Source organism: Oncorhynchus gorbuscha, linkage group LG11 (assembly GCF_021184085.1).
Source record: "Oncorhynchus gorbuscha isolate QuinsamMale2020 ecotype Even-year linkage group LG11, OgorEven_v1.0, whole genome shotgun sequence".
Taxonomy (NCBI): Eukaryota; Metazoa; Chordata; class Actinopteri; order Salmoniformes; family Salmonidae; genus Oncorhynchus; species Oncorhynchus gorbuscha.
The window spans coordinates 41,764,698-41,790,499 of record NC_060183.1 but is presented as its reverse complement, the minus strand read 5'-3'; the positions used below and the strand labels follow the sequence as shown (position 1 = coordinate 41,790,499).

The 25,802-nt window shown below is 42.6% G+C and overlaps 1 protein-coding gene across 8 annotated transcripts in view; it reads left to right on the top strand.

Moving 5' to 3' along the window:
* Positions 1-25,802, top strand: part of LOC124048657 (mitogen-activated protein kinase 10) — a 113,528-nt gene that overhangs the window by 22,864 nt on the left and 64,862 nt on the right. For 7 of the 8 annotated variants that reach the window (XM_046369653.1, XM_046369654.1, XM_046369652.1 and 4 more), the window contains one exon: positions 8,692-8,861. The exons of the other annotated variant lie outside the window; for it this stretch is intronic. In XM_046369653.1, the coding sequence (XP_046225609.1) occupies positions 8,692-8,861 (170 nt within the window). The remainder of the gene's footprint in view (positions 1-8,691; positions 8,862-25,802) is intronic. 8 annotated transcript variants of the gene reach the window in all.

Here is a 25,802-nt window from a genome sequence, read left to right as displayed (position 1 = left end):
GCAATGTCATTCAGTAGTGAGAAAAGGGATTCACTTGCCACAACAACCCCAGTGGTGTCAGTTCTCACAAGGTTGAGGACATGTGAGTGAAACCATATGTGTACTTAGTTAGGAGACTCTACTGTGAGCAATGCAGAGAAGCCCCTGTATTGTCCCTGCATATTATCTGCTATGTCTGTTGCATTACCAACACACTGTTTGATATCTATGTCCATCTTCTCAAGGGGCTGTTTCACAAGGTCCACTAAGTACTGTCCAGTCGATGACTCCCAGTCAATGACCGCAATCAGTCTCTCGTGGACAACATCAGTGACGTATCGCAGAACTACTGCACACTGGTCTTTGGATGTTAAATCCTGTGTTGTGTCCATTTGTATTGAGAACATCCCTGCCTTTCTCACTTCAGCAGCAATTGTCTGCTGAATCAACATTCTAATGATTCTGATTTTGCTTAACAACAATATAAGCTCAAGAAACTTGCCATGATTGACGGAAGTCTGCTTGCTGGCTCTGTGGAAAAAGGCTTCTGCACTTTCTCTATGGGTCTTGCTTCTCTCGTGTTCCTGTACTCTCTGATGGGCCTGCATGCCTCCTTTGACAAATGCACTATCACTGGCTGAAGGTTTTGCAAATGCAAGACATACTGAGCAGAAGTGAGTTACTTCATTGTATGTCAGACATTTTCTGTTTGTGCCATCTTTGGAGTGGAATACATTGGGAATGACACATTGAGGGGTTTGTCTCTGCTAGGTAAAGCCCCACCTTATCTCAGCTCACTGGTCACCATAGCAGCAGCCATAACGTAGCACGCGCTCCAGCAGGTATATCTCACTGGTCACCCACAAAGCTAATTCCTCCTTTGGTCGTCTTTCCTTCCAGTTCTCTGCTGCCCATGACTGGAACGAATTGCAAAAGTCTCTGAAGCTGGAGACTCACATCTCCCTCAGTAGCTTTAAGCACTAGCTGTCAGAGCAGCTTACAGATCACTGCATCTGTACATAGCCCATCTGTAAACAGCCCATCTATCTACCTACCTACCTCATCCCCATACTGGTATTTATTTATTTTGCTCCTCTGCACCCCAATATCTCTATTCATCTTCTGCCGATCTACCATATTGCACTCACTGTATATAGACTTTTTGTTTTCTTTTGTTTTACTGTATTATTGACTGTATGTTTAGTTTATGCCATGTGTAACTCTGTTGTGAGAATAACTAACACTTGTATTACTTGTGCAGTCATTGTATCCCCCCCCCCCAATTACAGTCCTACTGATAATCTAAAATCATAGCCTACATGTTTAGGTTTGTGCTCTTAAGCTTTACCTGAAGCTTGTCTAAAATGTTATCGGTAGGCGGTTGCTATGTGCGCCGTGCGCACCCTTGTGAGGGGACACTGCAGCGAGAGAGTATGCATGGATTCTCCTTCAACTCATTCCTGCTTGCTATATTATCGCTGGTCAAGTTGACTATTCACGGCAGGCCAAAGCAACCCTCAGGCCACCGGGAAATGTCCCGGGGGTCCCGACGGCCAGTCCACCACTGCCAGCTGCAATTGATGTGGTGAAACAATGTGTGGGGAAGTAGAGGCACAGAAACTTAGATCAATACCTTTGTCAGATAACACTATTAAGCAAAGAATGTATGCTATTGCTAGAAATCGAGACGGAACTCTGACTGAACAACTCAAAAAGTCCCCAATTGGACGTTAGCTGTGAGGGCCGAGACGCCCAGGCTATATTGCCGAAAAATTCCATGGGATCGAATGGTGGGCTTTTGCACAGATGGGGTTCCATCTATGGCGGGAGGGCGTTTAGGCCTCTGCACTCTAGTCGTGAATGTGTCTCCCTCTGCCATATTGACGCATTGTATAAAAGAGCTGAGCACAGAACTCTGAGATATACTGCAGCAGGTAACTTTGATTATAAATCACATCCACTGTGCGCTCGCCTATTCACAACTATGTGGAGATATTGATCAGACCATGACAATGTTTTTTCACACCTTGGTGGTTATCGAGGGGGAGTGTTGGAAATATTTTTTGCATTGAGAGAGGACCTGTTGTCATTCACAATGGATGTAAAACAATAAATAACTTGACTGTGATCCTGGCTCAGGTGACATGCTGGTAAGTGAAATCGGACAGCTGATCAAGCTGTCATGTGACCTAATGCATTCACGGGTCTCTACGGGGGAAATTTGGTTCCTGACTCAAAGGGAATAAATACCCTGCTCCCTCTGAGCATTAATGCCCCTTTCAAAATAACTGGGAACTCGGAAATCTCCGACTTCAAACATCAGTGAATTCAAGACAACTGGGAAATATAGCTCTGACTGGAAAAAATTTGTTTTGAATGAACATTCATCTTGAACGACTTTCTGACCTGAAGATCACTGACGTCATGATTTGACCTCTTTTTCAGATTTCCCATTTGTCTTGAAAGTACCATCAGTGCTCTCATCTGCATTTAAACCAAATATCGATCCAGGTTGGATATGAGATGAGGTGATGAGATGAGGTTCACACTTTTGACCACGTCCCCTGATTTTGAGAAGCTCTGACACGACATGCATCTAGCACACGCATCTCATTAGTGGTGGTGAGATAAAATACACATTCAAAGTATGTGATGGGGAGTTGAGAAGACCATCATAAATACTGTTAGAATGTTTTTTCATTGACTGTTATAGCCCGAAATAAAAAAGTTAACATTGGCTGTTAATTATATACTTTTTTTCACATGGTTGGGGTCATGAGATTTTTCAAATATTAAAATGGGGTTGTGAGCCAAAATAGTTTGGGAAGCTCTGTAATAGATTGTTATCATCATAGTTGTCATGCCATCCAACAGTTAGCTACATCACATACAGTATGGGACAACGTTACACTACTGGTGGTGATAACGAACCAATGGAAGATTCTTATGTTAGACTGAAACTGATTGGGGTTGATTACTTGTTATTTGTTGCGATTCGAACGACTGGCCTCATCATAAATGGCGTCCAACTGTGTAAAATATATAGAAAATATATATTTTGGATCATTTGCAGCAGAGTCAACGATGAATGGATGGATAAATCTCTGGGATGTAACCTGTAGTTAATAAAAGCTGTCTAGAGCCCTCTCACTAACTTCAATAAAATATTGCAATTATATAAAATCTTTATTAATTACGATCAAATTAGCCTTGTCAGTTTAATTGTTAGTCGGCTCTAGGATGAAAAGCATGTCTCTTGGTAGAACTGGATTTAATGGACTAACTGTTGATTTTCTTCCCGTAGTCTAGTTCACTTTAGATATTGCATGTGACCCAAGTGCCACCCTATTTCCTAAGTAGTGCACTACTTCTGACCAGGGTCCACAGGGTGCTGTGCATAGAAATATAATTAAAGCACTATATACAGTATCTCTGTAGTGCAAGTTCACAGCTCTCTTATCCAGAATTATGTGGACGTGATTTGTCATGGAATATAGTTGGATTATGTATGCATCTTTGGACAAGCAATTACTAGTTTGGACTGGACATGTACTGATATGCACACGGAGTCATGTGTGCGTCCTATGTAGCTCAGTTGGTGAGAGCGTGGCGCTGGCAATACCAAGGCCGTGGGTTCAATTCTTGCAGGGATCACATGGATTTTTTTGGAGTGGAGCAGTCCCACTCCTTTTGTAATTTCGTTACTTTATTGAAGAGATAGTAAAATGATGGAAAGACAGGGGATATAGGAGGAGCATGAGTCAAATGGTTTTGGGCCGTATTCGAATCCATGCCGACTCTGGCATACAGTGGGGCAAACAAGTATTTAGTCAGCCACCAATTGTGCAAGTTCTCCCACTTAAAAAGATGAGAGAAGCCTGTAATTTTTATCATAGGTACACTTCAACTATGACAGACAAAATGAGAAAACAAATCCAGAAAATCACATTGTAGGATTTTTTATTAATTTATTTGCAAATTATTGTGGAAAATAAGTATTTGGTCAATAACAAAAGTTTATCTCAATAAAAAAAAACTTTGTTATATACCCTTTGTTGGCAATGACAAAGGTCAAACGTTTTCTGTAAGTCTTCACAAGGTTTTCACACACTGGTATTTTGGCCCATTCCTCCATGCAGATCTCCTCTAGAGCAGTGATGTTTTGGGGCTGTTGCTGGGCAACATGGACTTTCAACTCCCTCCAAAGATTTTCTATAGGGTAGAGATCTGGAGACTGGCTAGGCCACTCCAGGACCTTGAAATGCTTCTTACGAAGCCACTCCTTCTTTGCCCGGGCGGTGTGTTTGGGATCATTGTCATGCTGAAAGACCCAGCCACGTTTCATCTTCAATGCCCTTGCTGATGGAAGGAGGTTTTCACTGTATGTGTGTGCCGGGTCAGCGGCTGGACTACACCGGCCACTGGGATCACATGGAGATTTAATGCAGACCTACACCGTAGACATACCCACAGCACCATGTTGCATCCCTATCCTGTCCGGTTTATGCTGCCTGCTGGTTATGTCTCCCTGCTAGTTATGTATGATGATACGCCCACTCTCATGCAAGTCCTTTGCCCACAGAATACTGTACTGTATGTTTTGTTTTCATGGTTGTCTGTGAATATCCATACAGAAAAAAGGATTGAGGAAATGGAGGGAATAAGAATGTCTTAATATAAATTCAGGAAATTAGTGCCAACAACAGCAGTCAGTTGTACAGTGCTTTCAGAAAATATTCATACCCCTTGACTTATTCCATATTTTGTTGTGTAACAGCCTGAATTCAAAATGGATGAAATAATAAAAAAATCTCACCCATCTACACACAATACCACGTAATGATAAAGTTTAAACATGTTTTTAGAAAACTTTGCAAATGTATTTAAAGTGAAATACAGAAATATCTAATATCTTTACACAAGTAATCACAACCCTGAGTCACTACATGTTAGAATTGCCTTTGTCTTTCTGGGTAAATGCCTAAGAGCTTTGCACACCTGGATTGTACACTATTTGCACATGATTCTTAAAAAATCTTCAAGCTCTGTCAAATTGGTTGTTGTTCATTGCTAGACATCCATTTTCAGGTCTTGCCATAGATTTTCAAACTGTAACTCGGCATCTTCCAGTGTCTGGTGGAAAACGGAAACAGGTTTTTCTCTATGATTTTGCCTGTGCTCCATATTTAGTATTTTTTTAATCCTGAAAAACTCCCCAGGCCTTGACAATTACAGGCATACACATAACATGATGAAACCACCTTATGCTTGAAAATATGGAGAGCGGTACGCAGTGATGTTATGTTTTGGGCAAATCCAAATCACTTTGTATTCAGGACAAAAAGTGAATTGCTTTGCTACATTTCTTGCCATATTATTTTAGTGCCTTGTGGCAAACAGGATGCATGTTTTGGAATATTTTTATTCTGTACAGGCTTCCTTGTTTTCATTTTGTCAATTAGGCTAGTATTGTGGAGTAAATACAATGTTGTTGGTACATCCTAAATGTTGGCGCTTGTAACGCCAGGGTAGTGGGTTCGATCCCCGGGACCACCCATACGTAGAATGTATGCACACATGACTGTAAGTCGCTTTGGATAAAAGCGTCTGCTAAATGGCATATATTATTATTATATTATTCTCCTATTACAGCCATTAAACTCTGTAACTGTTTTAGTCACCATGGTGAAATCCCTAAGCGGTTTCCTTCCTCTCCAGTGACTGACTTAGGAGCGGCGCCTGTTTTTTTGTAGTGACTGGGTGTATTGATACACATCCAAAATATTTAATACATTTACCATGCTCAAAGGGATATTCAATGTGTGCCCATCTACCAATAGGTGCGCTTCTTTGCGAGGCATTGGAAAACCTCCCTGGACTTTGTGGTTGAATATGTGTTTGAAATTCAGTGCTTAACTGAGGGTCCTTACAGATAATTGTATGAGTGAGGTAGAGAGATGAGGTAGTCATAAAAAAATCAGATTAAACACAATTATTGCACACAGAGTGAGTCCATGCAACTTATTATCTATAGTTGAAGTCGAAAGTTTACATAAACTTATGTTGGAGTCATTAAAACTTGTTTTTTAACATTACACAAATTTCTTGTTGAACAAACTATAATTTTGGCAAGTCGGTTAGGGCATATACTTTGTGCATGACACAAGTAATTTTTCCAACAATTGTTTACAGACAGATTGTTTCACTTATAATTCACTGTATCACAATTCCAGTGGGTCAGAAGTTTAGATACACTAAGTTGACTTTGCCGTTAAACAGCTTGGAAAATTCCAGAAAATTATGTCATGACTTCTGATAGGCTAATTGACATAATTTGGGTCAATTGGAGGAGTACCTGTGGATGTATTTCAAGGCCTACCTTCAAACTCAGTGCCTCTGCTTGACGTCATGGGAAAATCAAAAGAAAATCACCAAGACCGCAGAAAAAAATTGTAGACCTCCACAAGTCTGGTTCATCCTTGGGAGCAATTTCCAAATGCCTGAAGGTACCACATTCATCTGTACCCAAGTATAAACACCATGGAACCACGCAGCCGCCATACCGCTCAGGAAGGAGATGCGTTCTGTCTCCTAGAGATGAATGTACTTTGGTGTGAAAAGTGCAAATCAATCTCAGAACAACAGCAAAGGACCTTGTGAAGATGCTGGAGGAAACAGGTACAAAAGTATCTATATCTACAGTAAAATGAGTTCTATATCGACATAACCTGAAAGGCCGCTCAGCAAGGAAGAAGCCACTGCTCCAAAACCGCCATAAAAAAAGCCAGACAACAGTTTGCAACTGCACATGAGGTCAATGATCATACTTTTTGGAGAAATGTCCTCTGGTCTAATGAAACAAAAATATAACTGTTTAGCCATAATGACCAATGTTATGTTTGGAGGAAAAAGGGGGGAAAGCCGAAAAACACCATCCCAACCGTGAAGCACGGGGGTGGCAGCATCATGTTGTGGGGGTGCTTTGCTGCAGGAGGGACTGGTGCGCTTCTCAAAATAGATGGCATCATGAGGAAATATTATTATGTGGATATAGTGAAGCAACATCTCAAGACATCAGTCAAGAAGTTAAAGCTTGGGTGCAAATGGGTCTTCCATTGACCCCAAGCATACTTTCAAAGTTGTGGCAAAATGGCTCAAGGAAAACAAAGTTAGGGTATTGGAGTGACCATCACAAAACCCTGACCTCAATCCTATAGAAAATGTGTGGGCAGAACTGAAAAAGCGTGTGCTAGCAAGGAGGCCTACAAACCTGACTCAGTTACACCAGGCGCTTGATTGATTGATTTGTTTGTATTATGCAGTCTGAATATATAACATATAGCTTTATGTTGCAGACATGTTGTAGTCATCATGATATTAATTAAAATGGTATTATATACACTACTTGACCAAAAGTATGTGGACACCTGCTCTTTCAACATCTCATTCCAAATTCATGGGCATTAATATGGAGTTGTTCCCCCTTTGCTGCTATAACAGCCTCCATTCTTCTGGGAAGGCTTTCCACTAGATGTTGGAACACTGCTGTGGGGACTTGCTTCCATTCAGTCACAAGAGCATTAGGGAGGTTGGGCACTGATGTTGGGTGATTAGGCCTGGCTCGCAGTCGGCATTCCAATTCATCCCAAAGATGTTCAATGGGGTTGAGGTCAGGGTTCTGTGCAGGCCATTCAAGTTCTTCCACACTGTTCGAGACAAACCGTTTCTGTATGGACCTCGCTTTGTGCACGGGGGCCTTACCCAAACTGTTGCCACAAAGTTGCATCATTAAGATTTCCCTTCACTGGAGCTAAAGGGCTTAGCCTGCACCATGAAAAACAGTCCCAGACCATTATTCCTCCTCTATCAAACTTTATAGTTGACACTACGCATTCGGGCAGGTAGTATTCTTGCATCCGTCAATCCCAGATTCATCCGTCGGACTGTCAGATGGTGAAGCGTGATTCATCACTCCAGAGGACCCGTTTCCACTGCTCCAGAGTCCAATAGTGGCGAGCTTTACACCACTCCAGCCGACACATGGCATTGTACATGGTGATCTTAGGCTTGTGTGTGGCTATATGTTCATGGAAACCCATTCCATGATGCTCCCGACAGTTACTGTGCTGCGTAGCTTCCAGATGCATTTTGGAACTCGGTTGTGAATGTTGCAACCGAGGACAGGCGATTTTTACATGCTTCAGCACACGGCGGACACGTTCGGTGAGCTTGTGCGGCCTACCACTTTGCGGCTGAGCAAAACAGCACAATAATATAACTTAAAGTTGACTGGGGTAGCAGGGCAGAAATTTGATGAACTGACTTGTTGGAAAGGTGGCATCCACATTGAAAGTCAGTGAGCTCGTCGGTAAGGCCAATGTTTGACTAAGGAGATTGCATGGCTGTGTGCTCGATTTTTTTTTATTTTTTTTTTTTTACACCTGTCAGCAATGGGTGTGGCTGAAATAGCAGAATCCATTAATTTATTGTTTTTGTTGTATTTTTTGAAACTGCACTGTCGGTTAGGGGCTCGTAAGTAAGCATTTCACTGCGTTGTATTCGGCGCGTGTGACTAATAACATTTGAATGAACGAATAAACGCACAAACAAATGGACGAACAAATTACTTAAATGTAATAATTCAACTGGTGGTAGAGCCAGTCAGAGAGGTGAAAGTGACATCACTGACCTTTGTTTGTTTGTTTACTGCAGGGTTTTGGTAAACAATTGGATGTGTCATACATTGGCAAGCATTACAACATGAGCAAATGCAAAGTGGACAACCAGTTCTACAGTGTGGAAGTAGGAGATTCCACCTTCACAGTTCTCAAACGTTACCAGAATCTAAAATCCATCGGTTCTGGGGCTCAGGGAATCGTCTGGTGAGTACTGGAATCCTCATTTTACACTCTTTATAGTGTAGTGAATGAAAATGTACATTATAGTGGCAAAACCAACTGTATACCTTAATATTTGGTTGATGTATAATGTGTTAGTAGATAGAGTTGTGTGGCTGTATGGTCATTGCATTATGATCTTTACAAAGATTTATACTGTGTATCAAGGTGGCACATGTATTTGTATATGTGTTTGTACAGTATGTGTGAGATTAAAACCTTGAGTTTGATTAATGAAGAGTTCTAGAAAAATACCAAATTGATTATTAAAGCTGCAAGCAGCAATGCTGGGGTTCAAGCTGTGGGCCCACTGTACCACCATCAGGACAAATAGGGCACATCACCCTAGGATGAGCTACTTCTGTCATTTTACCATGCTTGCCAAATATCAGAACTCAAAATCAAACCGATCATGCAATATGCGATTGATGTATTTTGGACCATTTGTATTGATGTTGACTACTTTAAACGTCTTCTTCTCCAGAACCGCTTAACTGATCAGTACCAAATTTGGTACATAACATCTATGTACCCATGTTTTTGAATGCAGGACTGTAGCTCAAACAATATGAGCCAATGAATTTGCATTAATGTTTTTTCTTGTCCAACAAGGGCCACCATGCAGCCAAACGGAACCATACTTTTATTTATTTTTTAAATGTATTTCACCTTTAATTAACCAGGTAGGCTAGTTGAGAACAAGTTCTCATTTACAACTGCGACCTGGCCAAGATAAAGCAAAGCAGTTCGACACATATATAGACTTTTTCTACTGTATTATTGACTGTTTGTTTATTCCATGACTGTGTGCACATGGAATAAACAAACATAGTCAATAATACAGTAGAAAAAGTATATATACAGTGTGTGCAAATGAGGTAGGATAAGGGAAGAAAGGCAATAAATAGGCCATGGTGGCGAAGTAATTACAATATAGCAATTAAACACTGGAATGGTAGATGTGCAGAAGATGAATGTGCAAGTAGAGATACTGGGGTGCAAAGGAGCAAGATTAATACATACATACAGTATGGGGATGAGGTAGTTGGATAGGCTATTTAAAAATGGGCTATGTACAGGTGCAGTGACCTGTGAGCTGCTCTGACAGCTGGTGCTTAACTTCTCTAGGATAGGGGGCAGCATATAGAATTTTGAATGAAAAGCATGCCCAAATTCAACTGTCTGCTACTCATCCCCAGAAGATAAGATATTCATATTATTAGTAGATTTGGATAGAAAACACTCTGAAGTTTCTAAAACTGTTTGAATCATGTCTGTGAGTATAACAGTAGCAGGCAAAACCCTGAGGACAAACCATTCAGATTCTTTTTTTTTAGGTCACTCTCTTTTCAGTGGTTTTTCATTGGGAATCCAGATTTCTAAGGGACTTGCTTGCAGTTCCTACCACTTCCACTGGCTGTTACCAGTCTTTAGAAATTGGTTGAGTTAATTCCTTTGTGTAATGAAGAAGTACGGTCATCTTGAACGAGGGTCACTTCATGTGTACTGTTTGATAGAGGACCATGACCAGAAAGCATGCTTCAGTTTGTTTTCTTCCTCTATTGAACACAGATCACCCCGTCTTCAATTTGATTGATTATTTACTTTAAAAATACCTAACGTTGTATTACAAAAGTAGTTTGAAATATTTTGGAAAAGTTTACAAGTACCTTTTGAGATATTTTGTAGTCATGTTGCGCAAGTTGGAACCGGTGTTTTTCTGGATGAAACGCGCCAAATAAATGGACATTTTGGATATGTGTGGACGGAATTAATCAAACAAAAGGATCATTTGTGATGTTTATGGGACATATTGGAGTGCCAACAGAAGAAGCTCATCAAAGGTAAGGCATGATTTATATTTTTATTTCTGCATTTTGTGTCGCGCCTGCAGGGTTGAAATATGTTTTCTCTCTTTTGTTTATGGAGGTGCTATCCTCAGATAATAGCATTGTTTGCTTTCGCCGAAAAGCCTTGAAGCCTTGAAAATTGACATGTGTAGCTTTAATTTGGTATCTTACATGTGTGATTTCATGAAAGTTAGATTTTTATAGGAATTTATTTGAGTTTGGCTCTCTGCATTTTCTCTGGCTTTTGGCCAAGTGGGACGCTACCACATATCCCAGAGAGGTTAAAGCTCGTGGGGGAGATATGAGTCTCAAGCTTCAGTGATTTTTGCAGTTCGTTCCAGTCATTGGCAGCAGAGAACTGGAAGGAAAGGCGGCCAAAGGAAGAACTGGCTTTGGGGTGACCAGTGAGATATACCTGCTGGAGCGCATGCTACGGGTGGGTGCTGCTATGGTGACCAGTGAGCTGAGATAAGGCGGGGCTTTACCTAGCAGAGACTTGTAGATGACCTGGAGCCAGTGGGTTTGGCGACGAGTATGAAGTGAGGGCCAACCAACGAGAGCGTACAAGTCGCAGTGGTGGGTAGTATTTGGGGGCTTTGATGACAAAATGGATGGCACTGTGATAGACTGCATCCAATTTGTTGAGTAGAGTGTTGGAGGCTATTTTGTAAACAACTTCGCCAAAGTCGAGGATCGGTAGGATGGTCAATTTTACGAGGGTATATTTGGCAGCATGAGTGAAGGATGCTTTGTTGCGAAATATGAAGCCGATTCTAGATTTAATTTTGGATTGGAGATGCTTAATGCTTAATGTGAGTCTGGAAGGAGAGTTTACAGTCTAACCAGACACCTAGGTATTTCTAGTTGTCCACATATTCTAAGTCAGAACCGTCCAGAGTAGTGATGCTGAACTGGCGGGCAGGTGCAGGAAGCGATTGGTTGAAGAGCATGCATTTAGTTTTACTTGACACACTGAGCTCTATCAGAGAAGTAGTTGGTGAACCAGGCGAGGCAATCATTTGAGAAACCAAGGCTGTTGAGTCTGCCAATAAGAATCTGGTAATTGACAGAGTCGAAAGCCTTGGCCAGGTCGATGAATACAGCTGCGCAGTACTGTCTCTTATCGATGGCGGTTATGATATTGTTTAGGACCTTGAGCATGGCTGAGGTGCACCCATGACCAGGTCTGAAACCAGATTGCATAGCAGAGAAGGTACGGTGGGATTCGAAATGGTCAGTAATCTGTTTGTTAACTTGGCTTTCGAAGACCTTGGAAAGGCAGGATAGGATAGATATAGGTCTGTAGCAGTTTGGGTCTAGATTGTCTCCCCCTTTGAAGAGGGGGATGACCGTGGCACCTTTCCAATCTTTGGGAATCTCAGACGATACGAAAAAGAGGTTGAACAGGACAGTAATAGGGGTTGCAACAATTTCGGCAGATCATTTTAGAAAAAGAGGGTCCAAATTGTCTAGCCCGGCTGATTTGTAGGGGTTCAGATTTTGCAGCTCTTTCAGAACATCAGCTATCTGGATTTGGGTGAAGGAGAAGTGGGGGAGGCTTGGGTGAGTTGCTGTGGGGGGTGCAGGGCTGTTGACCGGGGTAGGGGTAGCCAGTTGGAAAGCATGGACATGTAGAAAAATGCTTATTGAAATTCTCAATTATAGTGGATGTATCGGTGGTGACAGTGTTTCCTAGCCTCAGTGCAGTGGGCAGCTGGGAGAAAGTGCTCTTATTGACTTTACAGTGTCCCAGAACTTATTTGAGTTTGTGCTACAGGATGCAAATTTCTGTTTGAAAAAGCTAGCCTTAGCTTTCCTAACTGCCCGTGTGTATTGGTTCCTAACTTCCCTGAAAAGTTGCATATCATGGGGGCTATTCGATGCAAATGCAGAAATTCACAAAATGTTTTTGTGCTAGTCGAGGGCTGTCAGGTCTGGGGAGAACCAAGGGCTATATCTGTTCCTGGTTCTACATTATTTGAATGGTACATGCTTATTTAAGATGGTGAGGAAGGCACTTTTAAAGAATAACCTGGTATCCTCTACTGCCGGGATGAGGTCAATATCCTTCCAGGATACCCGGGCCAGGTCGATTAGAAAGGCCTGCTCGCTGAAGTGTTTTTGGGAGCGTTTGACAGTGATGAGGGGTGTGTTGTTTGACTGCAGACCCATTACGGATGCAGGCAATGAGGCAGTGATTGCTGAGATCTTGGTTGAAAACAGCCGAGGAGTATTTGGAGGGCAAGTTGGTTAGGATGATATCTATGAGGGTGACCGTGATTACGGATTTTGGTTCATTGATCATTTGTGTGAGGTTGAGGGCATCAAGCTTAGATTGTAGGATGGCCGGGGGTTAAGCATGTCCCAGTTTAGGTGACCTAGCAGCACTAGCTCTGAAGATAGATGGGGGGCAATCAATTCATATATGGTGTCCAGGGCACAGCTGGGGGCAGAGGGTGGTCTATAGCATGCAGCAACATTGAGAGACTTGTTACTGGAAAGGTGTATTTTTAAAAGTAGAAGCTCAAATGGTTTGGGTACAGACCTGGATAGTAAGACAGAACTCTGCGGGCTATCTCTGCAGTAGATTGCATTTCTATCTTGTCGGAAAATGTATTAGTTAGGGATGGAAATTTCAGGGTGTTTGGTGGCCAGGATTCAGACATGGCTAGGACATCCGGGTTTTGCACAGTGTGCTAAAGCAGTGAATAAAACAAACTTAGGGAGGAGGCTTCTAATGTTACCATGCATGAACCCAAGGCTTTTACAGTTACAGAAATCAACAAATGAGAGCACCTGGGGAGTAGGAGTGGAGCTAGGCACTGCAGGGCCTGGATTAACCTCTAAATCACCAGAGGAACAGAGGAGGAGTAGGGTAAGGGTATGGCTAAAGGCTATCAGAACTGGTCGTCTAGTGCGTTCGGAACAAAGAGTAAAAAGTGCACGTTTCTGGGCACGGTAAAATAGATTCAAGGCATAATGTACAGACAAAGGTATGGTAGGATATGATTACATTGGAGTAATGATGAGAGAGATATTGTCTCTAGAGACGTTTAAACCACTGCATATGTGGGAGGTGGAACTAAATGGTTTGTTAAGGCATATTGAGCAGGGCTAGAGGCTCTACAGTGAAATAGGACAATCACTAACCAGAACAGCACTGGACAAGGCATATTGATATTAGGGAAAGGCATGCATAGCCGAGTGATCATAGGGGTCCAGTGAGTGGTTGGGCTGGCTGGAGACACGGCGATTCAGACAGCTAGCAGGCCGGGGCTAGCAAGATTGCAGAAGGGCCTTAGGAGGGACGTCATGGTGAAGTCTGTTTTAGCCACGGCGTGCGGTGACGTCGATAGACCAGTCGTGATTGATTGGTAGGGTTCTGAGTAGCATAGGGGTCCAAGTCCAATTGGCAAAATAGGTATAGTGGCCCAAGAAATTGGCCGATGGATCTATTCAGCTAACAGTCCAATATGCTCTAGACAGCTAGTGGGCTGTGGCTAGCAGGCTAGCAGATGGGCATTCGGGCAGAGGGGCCTGTTGGAAAAAATCCCTCAGGCAGATTACGTCGGTAGTCCAGTCGTGATGGATAAGCAGGGCTAGTAGCTAGTGAGCTGGCTAGCTTCTGTTGAGGGATTTTGGTTCCGACGTAAGTAAAAATACTTTAGAATAAACAGATCCACACCACATTGGGTGAGGCGGGTTGCAGGAGAGTATTTTGAAGTTGAGGTTTGGAAAAATATATAAAACATATGCGAAGAAAAAAATATATACATGGGACAAGACGAAGGACACAGTCTGACTGCTATGCCATCTTGGATACTTTACAGGTTAGCTAAACTCCTATGCCTAAGCATGTGTGCCAAATTCCATCACTGCGTCAAACGGATCACGACAGCTCTGTTAGAGGCTAAGGAACAATAGCCAATACTTAACTTGCACTTCCTTGGAAGACGCGACCAGGAATCAAGGAAACGACGGAAGCATGAGAGGCAGCCTAAAAAAATGGCGGGGGCACACGGGGTGGCGAGCGGAGCAATGGTGGGAACAAGAACCAACTTCCTGTAATTACGATGAGGAGTTGGTCACGGTTCAGATACCATGTTTTCCGGTTCTGCACACCGTGCCTCCAGTGCGCACCCTCAGCGCGGTGCATTCGGTGCCTGCTTTCCGTCCTTGCTGTGCTAAGGTGAGCATCTGTCCGGGACAGATTGTGCCGGCTCAGCGGTCCTGGTCTCCAGTGCGTCTCCTCGGACCAGGATATCCTGCGCCAGCTCTACGCACGGCATCCGCAGTTTGCCAGCACAATCCAGTGCGGCCTGTACCAGCTCCCCACAATTGCGGTGCTACAGGGGGTATTTAGCCAGGATGCGTTGTGCCAGCTCTACGCTCCAGACCTCCAGTGCGCCTCCACGGCTCAGTATATCCTGTGCCGGCTCTACACACTATGCCTCCATTGTGCCTTCACAGCCCAGTGTGTCCTGTGCCAGCTCGCCACACTTACCGAGCTAAAGTGGGTATCCAGCCAGGATGCGTTTATGCCAGCTCCACGCACCTGGCTGATCCATGGCCTGAAGCCTCCAGTGATGATCCATGGCACGAAGCCTCCAGTGACGATCCAAGGATAAATGAAAGAGGTCTTACAAAACTGATTAAATAGATTATTCCAAGATAAAGTACAGAATATTCTCATTCAGTGAATTGTGTATTGCTGTTAGTTCGTATGATGAACACACTGTAATTTCTGTTAGGTAGTTAATATGATGAATACTAACTCTTGTCATTAAAGATATATTATCTCTGGCTTTAAAGAACCACTGTTGCTCTTTTACTTGGGAGAGGAGGACATGTGTAGGGGGTTTTGTCAGCTGTTAGGGTAACATTGTTTTTATCGCTTTGGTGCGATTTTCACCAGTATTTTCACAACTCATAGTGTAAAACTCAAAACAGATCATCATAGATATTTGTTGCAAAACTCTAAGCACATTTTTTATTCACTAGGTACAACACACACAAACATACAGTACATTCGTCACTAAACGTAATCAGTGTTTCATTGCAATACATGTTCTTATAAAGTAATTGCCTTTCGCAATGCTCACAAAACTTTTAAAATGGTTCTCTTCTCATTTGTCAAAATAGATTTACTATTACTTAATCTGACTGCTCTTAATTGATCATCGTTAAACCGTTTGGTAAACCTATAGATGGTAAACTGGTTTGTCTACTACAGATTTTGAGAACTATATAATGAAAATATATGTCTGTACCTCAGAACAGCCTCAATTCGTCGGGGCATGAAAGGTGTTGAAAGCGTTCCACAGGGATACTGGCCCATGTTGACTCCAATGTTTCCCACAGTTATTTCAAGTTGGCTGGCTGTCCTTTGGGTGGTGGACCATTCTTGATACATTTTGATTAAGATTTCATACTAACGGGAAACTGTTAGTATGAAAAACACAGCAGCGTTGCAGTTCTTGACACACTCAAACTGGTGTGCCTGGCACCTACTACCATACCCCATTCAAAGGCACTTAAAATATTTTTTTCTTGCCAATTCACCCACACATACAAAAGCCATGTCACAATTGTCTCAAGGCTTGAAATTCCTTCTTTAATCTGTCTCCTCCCCTTCATTTACAATGATTTGAATTGGATTTAACAAGTGACATCAATAAGGGATCATAGCTTTCACCTGGATGTACTTCCGGCGCTGACAGAGATGGCCGCCTCGCTTCGCATTCCTAGGAAACTATACAGTTTTTTTTTTTTTTTACGTGTTATTTCTTACATTGGTACGCCAGGTAATCTTAGGTTTCATTACATACAGTCGGGAAGAACTACTGAATATAAGAGCAACATCAACTCACCATCAGTATGACCAGGAATATGACTTTCCCGAAGTGGATCATGTGTTCTGCTTTTCACCCAGGACAACGGAATGGATCCCAGCCTGCGACCCAAAACAAAGACGTCGTAAAAGAGGGAAACAAAGCGGTCTTCTGGTCAGGCTCCGGAGACGGGCACATCGCGCACCACTCCCTAGCATACTTCTCGCCAATGTCCAGTCTCTTGACAACAAGGTTGATGAAATCCGAGCAAGGGTAGCATTCCAGAGGGACATCAGAGACTGTAACGTTCTTTGCTTCACGGAAACATGGCTCACTTGAGAGACTCTAACGGAATCGGTTCAGCCAGCTGGTTTCTTCACGCATCGCGCCGACAGAAACAAACATCTTTCTGGTAAGAAGAGGGGCGGGGGGCGTATGCCTTATGGTTAACGAGACTTGGTGTGGTCACAACAACATACAGCAACTCAAGTCCTTCTGTTTACCTGATTTAGAATTCCTCATAATCAAATGTCGACCGCATTATCTACCAAGGGAATTCTCTTCGATTATAATCACAGCCGTATATATTCCCCCCCAAGCAGACACATTGATGGCTCTGAACGAACTTTGTTTGACTCTTTGCAAACTGTAAACCACATATCCTGAGGCTGCATTCATTGTAGCTGAAAACAAGACTCCCTAAATTGTATCAGCATATCGATTGCGCAACCAGGGTTGGTAAACCCTTGGATCGTTGCTATTCTAACTTCCGCAACACATATAAGGCCCTCCCCCGCCCTCCTTTCGGAAAAGCTGACCATAACTCCATTTTGTTACTCCCTGCCTACAGACAGAAGCTAAAACAAGAAGCTCCCGCGCTCAGGTCTGTTCAACGCTGGTCCGACCAATCTGATTCCACGCTTCAAGACTGCTTCCTTCACGTGGACTGGGATATGTTCCGCACTGCGTCCAACAACAACATTGACGAATACGCTGATTCGGTGAGCGAGTTCATTAGAACGTGCATTGAAGATGTCGTTCCCATATCAACGATTAAAACATTCCCAAACCAGAAACCGTGGATTGATGGCAGCATTCGCGTGAAACTGAAAGCGCAAACCACTGCGTTTAACCAGGGCAAGGTGACCGGAAACATGACCGAATACAAACAGTGTAGCTATTCCCTCCGCAAGGCAATCAAACAAGCTAAGCGTGAGTATAGAGACAAAGTAGAGTCGCAAACCAACGGCTCAGACACGAGGTATGTGGCAGGGTCTACAGTCAATCACGGATTACAAAAAGAAAACCAGCCCCGTCACAGACCAGGATGTCTTGCTGCCAGGCTGACTAATTAACTTTTTTGCCCGCTTTGAGGACAATACAGTGCCACTGACAGGGCCCGCAACCAAAACATGCGGACTCTCCTTCACTGCAGCCGACGTGAGTAAAACATTTAAACGTGTTAACCCTCGCAGGGCTGCAGGCCCAGACGGCATCCCCAGCCGCGCCCTCAGAGCATGCGCAGACCAGCTGGCTGGTGTGTTTACGGACATATTCAATCAATCCTTATCCCAGTCTGCTGTACATGCTTCAAGTGGGACACCATTGTTCCTGTTCCAAAGAAAGCTAAGGTAAGCTAAGGTAACTGAGCTAAACTGAGCTAAACTTCCGTCATCAGTGCAACTGCTTTGAGAGACTAGTCAAGGACCATATCACCTCCACCCTACCTGACACCCTAGACCCTCTCCAATTTGCTTACCGCCCAAATAGGTCCACAGACGATGCAATCTCAACCACACTGCACACTGCCCTAACCCATCTGGACAAGAGGAATACCTATGTGAGAATGCTGTTCATCGACTACAGCTCAGCATTTAACACCATAGTACCCTCCAAACTTGTCATCAAGCTCGAGACCCTGAGCTCGAGACCCATCCATAACCTGAGCGGAAACCAGATTGCATACCAGAGAGAATACTATAGACATCAAGAAAGCCAGTCAGTTGATTATTGACAAGTTTTTCCAACACTTTTGATAAACAGAGCAAAATAGAAATAGGCCTATAACAGTTAGGATCAGCTTGATCTCCCCCTTAAAATAAAGGATGAACCATGGCTGCCTTCCAAGCAAAGGGAACCTCCACAGAAAGGAGAGGCTTGTTAAAAAGTTCAGAGATAGGCTTGGCGATGATAGGGGCAGCAACCTTAAAGAAGTAAGGGAACACCCCCCTGAAATGGACAAAAATGAATGGGAAGTCATTGGCATTGGACAAACCATATACACGGTGTCCAATACCACCCAATTCGGCGTCGTTTCATGTAAAGTTGATTGCAAATGCCATATGGCAAATGCCAGGTGTAACACTTTGAAAATCCAACAGGTGGCGAGTGCGCTCCACCGTGGTTTTTCATATTGCAAATGCAACCCAAGTCAACATCCAAAAGCAAAATTTTGAAGAAGTGAATTTTTTTTACATAACCTAGCAACCCCTTAAAAAAGTGCTTTCTGGACCATTTTTCGAAATTCTTTAGATTTTTGTGTCAATTACACATGTATAAGAACTGTATCAACATACTTTAGTCATATTTTATTATCTTTTTTAAATTTCTTTTTTTACTAGTGCATAAGGCATATGTTATGTCCACTTGCAATATGATTTCATATGAAGTCAAAGTCAAAAGTCACTCTTTTTGGGGCCAAATGCCATAAGAAATTTGACATGCTCAAAAATACTGCAGAAATGCAAAATTGACTGGCCTGATGAACACAGGATGGCCGGGTAGTGATGGTTGTTCCTTTCCATCACTCGTTGTGTTGATTTCATCATGTCCATTTGGTGATGTTTTCTCACTATAGAATCATATTGCAAGTGCACGTGCATTCGCAATATGTTTCAATGGGAATTTACCATCACAAATTTGGCATGCTCAAAAGTCAAACTATACTCATGCCAGGAATATATGTATATGCATATGATTAGTATGTGTGGATAGAAAACACTCTGAAGTTTATAAAACTGGTTAAATCATGTCTGTGACTATAACAGACCTTGTGTAGCAGGAAAAACCAAGGAAAAAAGAAATATCCCTCCGCCAGTTCCCTGTATTGTCTATGTCAAGGGAAATTAGATAGCGCCCAGTTTACAGTTCCTACAGCTTCCACACGATGTCGCCAGTCTTGGGAATTGGGTTGAAGTTAATCTTTGGTGAAATGAAGAATAGGCACTTCCTGTCAGAGGTTACACAGTGGAAAGTTATGAAAGAGAGAAAATCGTCCATGATTTGTTGACTTGCTGCTATTGAATACAGATTGCCCCGTCATCAATTTGATCGATTATTAACGTTTACAAATACCTAAAGTTGGATTCCAAAAGTAGTTTGAAGTATTTTGGCAAAGTTTATAGGCAACTTTTTAATTTTTTTGTAATGACGTTGCGTTTTGGAAAGGTGTTTTTTTTCTGGATCAGACGGGCTTTATAAATTGACATTTTGGGTATACATGGTCGGAATTAATCGAAAAAAATAACCAATTGTGACGTTTATGGGACATATTGGAGTGCCAACAAAGAAGCTTGTCAAAGGTAATGCATGTTTTATATTTTATTTTTATTATAGCGCCTGCTACTCTAATTATTTTGTTTACATCTCCTTCAGGTATTTTGGGGGGGTGCTTGCTATCAGATAATAGCTTCTCATGCGTTCGCAGAAAAACATTTTTTAAATCTGACGTGTTGGCTCGATTCACAACGAGTGTAGCTTTAATTGAGTACCCTGCATGTGTGATTTAATGAAAGTTTGAGTTTTATCGAGTACTATATGAATTTGGCGCTACGCATTTCCCCAGGCTAGTGGCTAGGTGAGACGCTAGCGTCTCAGTGGCCTTAAGAGGTATGAAAGTGTCTAAACCATCTGTCCCAGATGTTTTTTTGGGGTCAAGTTTCAGGAGCTCCTTTGGTACCTCGGACTCAGTGACTGCCTGCAGGGAGGAACTTTCTAGCAGGGCAGGGGAAAAAGAGGCAGAAGCATCAGGGATAGTTGAATTAGAAGGGATGGGAGATGAGGAAATGTTGGACGGGCAAGGAGGCATGGCTGAGTCAAATGGTAATCCTGACTTAATGAGGTGGTGATGTAAAGAGCTTATCCATGTGCTTCCTGTCTGTAACAACCACATCATCAACATTAAGGGACATCGGCAGTTGTGAGGAGGAGGGTTTATTCTCCAGGTCTTTAACCGTTTTCCAGAACTTCTTGGGGTTAGACCCACAGAGAGAGAACTGCTCCTTAAAGTAACTAACTTTGGCCTTCCGGATATTTTGAGTGCACTTATTTCTCATTTGCCTGAACACGAGTATGCATGTGCCGAGCCTTTTGCCAAATGCAATTCTTGAGGTGGAGAAACTCTGCAAGATCATGGTCGAACCAGGGGCTGAACCTGTTTTTAATTCTAGTTTCCTTTATGTGGATGTGTTTGTTGAGAATACCACTGAAAATATTAAAAAAGAAGGTCCAAGCGTCTTCGACAGAGGGGATCAAGCTGATTCTGTACCATTTTACAGCGGCCAGTTCGTGAAGGAAGGCTTGCTCATTAAAGATTTTTAGCAAGCGTCTATGACAAATCAGAACAGATCGTTTCACTGAACAGACATTCCAAGCTCAGGCTGTAAAACAGTGATCACTAAGGTCATTACAGAAAACACCAGACTGATACCTATCAGGATTATTTGTGAGGATAACATTTAGGAGAGTAGCCTTTTCTGGGTGTTTGGAGTCATACCTTGTGGGATTGGTAATAATCTGGGAAATATTTAGGAAGCTCTATTGCTTTAGGACTTGGTCAGGTAGTTTAAGCATGTCCCAGTTTAGGTCACCTAGCAGGACAAATTCAGACAGTGTAAGGGGCCAGGAGAGAGCTTTGGGCAGGTAGGGTACAGGCCGGTGCTGATGGAGGATGATGGCACCCAGCAACAGTCAACAAAGAGCCATTTGAAGTTTATGCTTAAAACTAGCAAATCAAATTGTTTGGGGACATACATGGTGGAGACAACTGAGCACTGAAGTTGATCCTTGGTAAAGATAGCCATTCTCCCACCTTTGGAAGATCTGTCTTGCCGAAAAAGGTTATAACCAGAAAGGTTAACATCAGCATTCAAAACACTCTTCCTTAACCACCTCGCAGTAATGACTAACACATCTAGATTGGAGCTGTGAACCCACACTTTCAATTGATCCATTTTAGGTAATAATCTTCTAGTATTAACGTGCAGAAAACCCAGGCTTTTACGAGAGCAGAAATCAGTGAAGCAGATATCAGAGCACAAGTCAGAATTGGTGCTAAAACAGTAGATGTGCCAGGGTGTACATGCATATTTCCAGATATCATTAACAGTCATACTATCAAAGCACGGCTTAGGACAGGGAGAGCTTGGCAGTGCTGATTTATGACATCTGAATGTGCATTAGATGGCAACAAGATCATATTGTACAACATGTTTATCAGGTAACATGAATACAAAGCCAGCGATAGGTGGTTAGAATAGGATGGGAGGCCAAAAGTCTGTGTAACCAATAGAGAGTCAGAGTCCCGAGTGTGGGAACAAACAGTCTGTCCCACGGCTTGGTAAAGAAGGTTTGTAGTCAACAGGGCATGCAGGAGTCATGAGGGAAATGGCAAAATGCACACAAAAAAAGAAAAATAACGACTTTGGGTTAGCCATTGTAAGTTCAGAGTCACTCGCCAAAATAGTGCGTGTGTGCTGGAGGTGAGCGAAAGCTCAGGAGAGAAGGGGGAGTGTGGTGGAGTTACCTGTACCAGACTGGGAGACAGGCCAGGGCAAGCGGTGAACATATCGCCAGGTGGAATCCAAGCAGCAGTGCAGCAGGCAATGGGAGTAGGTGTCACACCCACTTGGGAGAATCCTTCATTTCTGGATTTCTTGTAGAAAATGTCAGTGGATGGCTTCAAAGTCTGCTGCCACTTGTTGGGCCCAAAGGCATCGACACCTCTCACTTCACACCTCAGTGCTAATTGAAGTTGTATCTGGTCTGTCCTAGCAAGCTCAGTTCCAGGTTGTATGGTGTCTTCAGGTCTCTGCTGTTTGTTTGCTAAAGCACCCTGTGTATACAGTTGAAGTCAGAACTTTACACACACTTAGGTTGGAGTCATTAAAACTAATTTTTCAACCACTCCACAAATGTCTTGTTAACAAACTATAGTTTTGGCAAGTAGGTTAGGACATCTACTTTGTGCATGACATAAGTCATTTTTCCAACAATTTTTTACAGACAGATTATTTCGCTTATAATTCACTGTATCACAATTCCAGTGGGCTAGAAGTTTACATACATGAAGTTGACTGTGCCTTCAAACAGCTTGGAAAATTCCACAAAATACCTGTGGATGTATTTCATCGCCTACCTTCAAACTCGGTGCCTCTTTCCTTGACATCATGGGAAAATCAAAAGAAATCAGCCAAGACCTCAGAAAAAAAATTGTAGATCTCCCAAGTTTGGTTCATCCTTGGGAGCAATTTCCAAATGCCTGAAGGTACCATGCTCATCTGTACAAACAATAGTACCCAAGTATAAACACCATGGGACCATGCAGCCGTCATACCGCTCAGGAAGGAGATGAGTTCTTTCTCCTAGAGATGAATGTACTTTGGTGCGAAAGCACTATGTCCACAGTAAAACGAGTCCTATATAGACAAACTGAAAGGCTGCTCAGCAAGGAATAAGCCACTGCTCCAAACCGCCATAAAAAATAGCCAGCCCACGGTTTGCACATGGGGGCAAAGATCGTACTTTTTGGAAAAATTCCCTCTGGTCTGATGAAACAAAATAGAACTGTTTGGCCATAATGACCCTCGTTATGTTTGGAGGAAAAAGGGGGAGGCTTGCAAGCTGAAGATCACCATCCCAACTGAGAAGCACGGGGGTGGCAGCATCCTGTTGTGGGGGTGCTTTGCTGCAGGAGGGACTGGTGCACTTCACAAAATAGATTGCATCATGAGATTATGTGGATATATTGAAGCAACATCTCAAGACATCAGTCAGGAAGTTAAAGCTTGGTCGCAAATGGGTCTTTCAAATGGACAAGGACCCCAAGCATACTTCCAAAGTTGTGGAGAAATGGCTTAAGGACAACAAATTCAAAGTTTTGGAGTGGCCATCATAAAGCCTGACCTCAATTATATAGAACATTTGTGGGCAGAACTGAAAAAGCGTGTGCGAGCAGGGAGGCCTACAGACCTGACCCAGGCACACCAGCTCTGTCAGGAGGAATGGGCCAAAATTCACCCAACTTATTGTGGGAAGCTTGTGGAAGGCTACCCGAAGCGTTTGACCCAAGTCAAATAATGTAAAGGCAATGCTACCAAGTACTAATTGAGTGTATATAAACTTCTGACCCACTGGGAATGTGATGAAAGAAATAAAAGCTGAAATAAATCATTCTCTATACTATTATTCTGACATTTCTCATTCTTAAAATATAGTGGTGATCCTAACTGACCTAAAACAGGGAATTTTTACTAGGATTAAATGTCAGGAATTGTGAAAACTGAGTTTAAATGTATTTGGCTAAGGTGTGTGTAAACTTCCGACTTCAACTGTATATGGGTGGGTGTGTGTGTTTGTATAGTATGTGTCACGCCGTGACCATAGAGAGCCTTTTAATTCTCTATTTTGCAGCGCCTTGGTCCGAATGTTATTACAACTATCGTGACAGTATGTATGTATATAGATATATATATATTTACCCCAAAAATATATGGTTGATTGGAAATGATGCAGACAATTACATTGATGGAAGCAACAATCTATCCACAATATTAAAGCAGATTTCTTTCTTTTTGGGGGGGGGGGGGTTTGTTTTTAACACTTTTTTGGTTGCTACATTATTCCTTATGCGTTATTGCATAGTTTCGATGTCTTCACTATTATTTTACAATATAAAACATAGTAAAAATAAAGAAATGCTTGAAAGGGTACTCTATATTACGTTACAGCCTTATTCTAAACAGGATTAAATTGTTTTTTTTCTCATAAATCTACACACAATACCCCATAATGATAAAGCTAAAACAGGTTTTAGACATTTTGCAATTGTATAAAAAAATATACAACTGAAATATCACATTTACATAAGTATTCAGACCCATTACTCAGTCCTGTGTTGACGCACGTTTGGCAGCGATTACAGCCTCGAGTCTTCTTGGGTATAAGCTTGGCACACCTGTATTTGCAGAGTTTCTCCCATTCTTCTCTGCAGATCCTCTCAAGCTTTGTCAGGTTGGATGGGGGGCTTTGCTGCACAGCTATTTTCAGATCTCTCCAAATATGTTAGATCGGGTTCAAGTCCGGGCTCTGACTGGGCCACTCAAGGACATTCAGAGACTTGTCCCGAAGCCACTCCTGCGTTGTCTTGGCTGTGTGCTTAGTGTCGTTGTCCTGTTGGAAGGTGAACCTTCACTCCAGTCTGAGGTCCTGTGCTCTCTGGAGCAGGTTTTCATCAAGGATCCCTCTGTATTTTGCTCTGTTCATCTGTCCCTCGATCCCGACTAGTCTCCCAGTCCCTGCCGCTGAAAACATCCCTGCAGCATGAGACTGCCACCACCATGCTTCACCGTAGGGATGGTGCCAGCTTTCCTCCAGAAGTGAAGCTTGGCATTCAGGCCAAAGAGTTCAATATTGGTTTCATCAGACCAGAGAATCTTGTTTCTCATGGTCTGAGAGTCTTTAGGTGTGCCTTTTTGCTAACTCTAAGCGTGCTGTCATGTGCCTTTTTACTGAGGAGTAAAGGAAGGACAACCTTTATGGCCACTACCATAAAGGTCTGATTGGTGGAGTGCTGCAAAAAAAGATGGTTGTCCTTCCGGAAAGTTCTCCCATCTCCACAGAGGAACTCTGTAGAACCATTGGGTTGCAACCATTGGGTTGCACCTGAGCTCAATTTAGAGTCTCTCATAGCGAAGGCCCTGATGTAAGTAAGGTATTTCTGTTTTTTTATTACCAAAAATGTCTAAATGTCTGTTTTCGCTTTGTCATTATGGGATATTGTGTCTAGATTGCTAAGGATTTTGTTTAATCCATTGTAGAGTAGGGCTGTAACGTAACAAAATGTGGGAAAAGTCAAGGGGTCTGAATACTTTCCGAAGGCACTTTATATAGTGCACTACTATTGACCAGGGCCCCAAAGGATATGTCTACACTGGTGGTTCTGGTGGATTTTCTCTGGCATCAGAAGT